Genomic DNA, 4,114 nt, shown 5'->3' on the forward strand with positions numbered 1-4,114 from the left:
ACATCTCTAAAAATTATTTTCTGAGCTACTAGCATAAATGACACTAGTAACATATTTATTATGAGAATAAAACATGAATAAACCGATTTTCTGTTTTTAACTAAAACTGACCAGGTAACCTTATAATATCATTCAAGAAGCATATAATACTCATATAATGATGATATTACCCTATTATCTCTCTTCTCTCATGAATCTAGTCCGGTTCATCAAACTAAGACTATTTACGAAAAACCGGATCAAAACTCCTAACCGATACGGTTCAAAAACTATGTTCTTCGTAACTGCATTATCGAGCTTGCCTCATAAAAGGTTCTAGCTTAAAGATGACATAATGACAATTAGGATTGAGATACTTGATAATATATCAGAGCTTCTCCCCTTACTGATCCTCCGGAGTTCTCTGTACTTTCAGAAAAGATCTCGCGTACTCGAAAACCGGGGTTGTTACATTCTACCCTCCTAAAAGAAAATTTTGCCCTCAAAATTTCAGTTACCTGAGAATAGATGCCGGTAATTAGCTTTCATCTTATCCTCCAGTTCCCAAGTGTGTTATTCTTCTCCTCTTTGTCCCCAAGCTACTTTGACTAAGCGAACAGTCTTGCCTCTCAGCTGCTTATCACTTCTTTCTACGATCTGAACTGGTGATGCTTGATATGTCAAATCGTTTCATAACTATACTATCTCTGGTTGTAAAATGTGATTCTCGTCGAGAATATAATTCTTAAGTTTCGAGACATGAAAAACATCATAAAGATTCGACAGATATGGAGGAAGGGCTACTTGATAAGCTACTAGACCGACTCTTTTAAGTATTTGGAAAGGTCCTATGTATCGAGGGTTAAGCTTTTTAGTCTTAAGGGCTCTACCTATTCCAGTAGTCGGGGTTACTTTAAGAAATACATGGTCTCCCTCACTAAACTCTAAGGGTCTACGTCTATTATCGGCATAGCTCTTTTGACGACTCTGTGCTGTCTGGATCTTCTGGCGAATCCCCTTTATCTTCTCAGTAGTTTCTTGCACTAAGTCTGGACCCAAGACACTAGCTTCTCCATCATCATTCCAACACAATGGTGTCTGACATCTCCTTCCATAGAGAGCTTCATATGGTGCCATCCTGATACTTTGTTGGTAACTGTTGTTATAGACGAACTCGACCAATGGCAAATACCTATCCCAACTGCCCTGGTTGTCCATCACACAAGATCTTAACATGTCTTCCAATGTCTGGATTGTCCGCTCTGATTGTCCGTCTGTCTGAGGATGGTATGCTGTACTCATATGCAATTTTGTTCCCAATGCTTTTTGGAAAGCTCCCCAGAATCTGGAAGTAAACCTCGGATCTCGATCTGAAACAATTGACGAAGGTATTCCGTGCAATCGTACGATTTCTTGAATATATATCCATGCCAGCCTTTCTAATGTATAGTCAACTTGAATCGAAAGGAAGTGCGCTGATTTTGTCAACCTGTCCACAATTACCCAAATGGCATCGTGTCCCGTTGAAGTCATTGGCAATCCCATAACAAAATCCATAGTGATCTGCTCCCATTTCCATTGTGGTACTTCTAAGGGTTGCAGGGTTCCTGACGGTCTCTGGTGTTCCACTTTTACCTTCTGGCAGGTTAAACATTTTGAGACATAATCAGCTACCTCTTTCTTCAAACCGGGCCACCAGAATATTTGTTTCAAATCCTGATACATCTTTGTTACTCCAGGATGTATAGAAAATCTACTTTGATGAGCTTCTGCAAGAATCCTTTGCCGTAAATCTCCAGAGCTAGGCACACAAATTCTGTTCTTGTATCTCCAGAGACTACTACGATCTAGTCTTACAGCTTCTGGTTCTTCTACTTTCATCCGTCTCAGCATCGTCATCATTTCTGAGTCCTGTGCTTGTGCTTGCTGAATCCTAATCTTAAAATCTGGTGTTATATGCAACTGCGCCAAACATACTCCATTTGACGTCTCAGTCATAGCCAACTTAAGGTCCTCAAATTTCGCAAGTAGCTTCTCTTCCTTTATCATCATCCAAGAGATACTCAAATTCTTCCTGCTCAAGGCGTCTGCCACCACGTTTGCTTTTCCTGGGTGATAACTTAACTTAAAATCATAGTCCTTCAGGAACTCCATCCACCTTCGCTGTCGCATATTAAGATCCTTCTGGTCAAAGATATACTTTAAACTTTTGTGGTCAGAGAAAACTTCTAGTTGAGCGCCATACAAATAGTGTCTCCAGATCTTCAGAGCAAACACTACTGCAGCCAACTCCAAATCATGCGTCAGATAATTTCGTTCATGAGGTCTCAGCTGCCGGGAAGCATAAGCCACCACATTTTTGTCTTGCATCAGCACACATCCATGTCCTTTATGAGAGGCGTCACAGTATACTTCAAAAGGTTTCTGCGGGTCGGGTAGTACTAATACAGGTGCAGTTGTTAACTTTTCCTTAAGCATCTTGAAACTTCTATCACACTCAGCCGTCCAAACGAACGGAACTTCCTTTCGTGTAAGGTAAGTCAGAGGTAAGGCTATCTATGAAAATCCTTTAATAAACCTCCGGTAATATCCAGCAAGTCCGAGAAAACTCCGAACTTCTGTAACGGTCGTAGGTGGTTCCCACACCACTACTGCTTCAATTTTTGAAGGATCCACCGCAATTCCTCCCTGCGATATAACATGTCCCAAAAATGCCACCTTCTCTGTCCAGAACTCGCACTTTGATAGTTTAGCATATAACTTTCGAGTCCTTAGTATCTGCAATACCGTCCGTAGATGCTCTTCATGCTCTCTTTCTGTCTTCGAATAGATGAGAATGTCGTCTATGAAGACTACTACGAACTGATCAAGGTACGGACGGAAAATACGATTCATGTAATCCATGAAAATCGCAGGAGCATTAGTTAGTCCAAACGACATAACCGTATACTCATAGTGACCATATTGAGTTATAAATGCAGTCTTCGGTATATCTGATTCTTTCACTCGAATTGGTGATAGCCCGATCGCAAATCAATCTTCGAAAACACAGTTGCACCTTTTAACTGGTCCATCAAATCATCTATTCGTGGAAGTGGATACTTGTTCTTGATAGTGACTTTATTTAACTGTCGGTAATCTACACAAAGTCTCATTCCACCATCCTTCTTCTTTACTAGCAATACCGGAGCTCCCCAAGGTGATGCGCTGGGACGAATAAATTTCTTCCCAAGTAGCTCATCCAACTGCTTCTTTAACTCTGCAAGTTCCAACGGTGACATCTGGTACGGTGCTATGGAAATCGGTCCGGTTCCAGGTACAAGTTCAATGCTAAATTCTATCTCTCGCTGAGGAGGAAACTCAGGTATGTCGTCCGGGAAAACATCAGGAAATTTCTTTACTACTTGGATTCGTTCTAGGCTTAGTTCACTATCATTCGAGCTAGCCGCTAACAGAACGTACCCCTCACAATCACTCCCGTCTAATGCAACTTTTACAGAATTCAGATATAAAGTATGAGACAGAAATGGTTTAATATCTAAACTATCAGACAAAATAATAGCAGTTCTTTCATAGCAATCAAGGAAAACATGATACTTGGACAACCAATCTAATCCTAGAATAACTTCTAAACCACATAGAGGCAAACAGATTAGATCATGTATAAAAGTTCTGTTCCTAATAGTGAATGGTACTTGCAGGCACACTAAACTAGTCAAAGCATTTTGGGACGCAGGTGTATGGACAATTAGATCAAAGTTCAACTCATAGAAATCTAGTCCCAACTCACGAGCAACAGTTAAAGAAATAAAGGAATGCGATGCACCCGAGTCATACAGTACAGTTAGAAATCGATCTTTGACAATACACTGACCTTGGATTAGGGCGTCTGATTGCATAGCATCATCAGCAGTCATGGCAAACACTTGACCTTGTTGCTGGGTTCGTATTGGATTTCGAGAAAGTCTTTTTTTGGGTAACTCCTCGCCAAGTGTCCCGGTTCCCCACAATTGTAACAAGTAAATGTTCTGATTTGGCAAGGTCTGGTACCATGATCCTTTCCACACTGCCTACATGCGATATTCACTTGTGCCTGTTGAGGTCGTTTACCATTATCCTGCCTTGGTCTACCTCC

The 4,114-nt window shown here is 40.9% G+C and overlaps 1 protein-coding gene across 1 annotated transcript in view; it reads right to left on the minus strand.

Moving 5' to 3' along the window:
• Positions 1–3,427: 3,427 nt before the first annotated feature.
• LOC110275716 (uncharacterized) overlaps positions 3,428–4,114 on the minus strand; it is a 1,086-nt gene continuing 399 nt past the window's right edge. The window contains exons 2-3 of the mRNA XM_052254277.1: positions 3,675–4,049; positions 3,428–3,460 (exon numbers count right to left, since the gene is read on the minus strand). Of these exons, the coding sequence (XP_052110237.1) occupies positions 3,428–3,460; positions 3,675–4,049 (408 nt within the window). The remainder of the gene's footprint in view (positions 3,461–3,674; positions 4,050–4,114) is intronic.

Source organism: Arachis duranensis, chromosome 9 (genome assembly GCF_000817695.3).
Source record: "Arachis duranensis cultivar V14167 chromosome 9, aradu.V14167.gnm2.J7QH, whole genome shotgun sequence".
In the NCBI taxonomy this organism is placed as follows: domain Eukaryota; kingdom Viridiplantae; phylum Streptophyta; class Magnoliopsida; order Fabales; family Fabaceae; genus Arachis; species Arachis duranensis.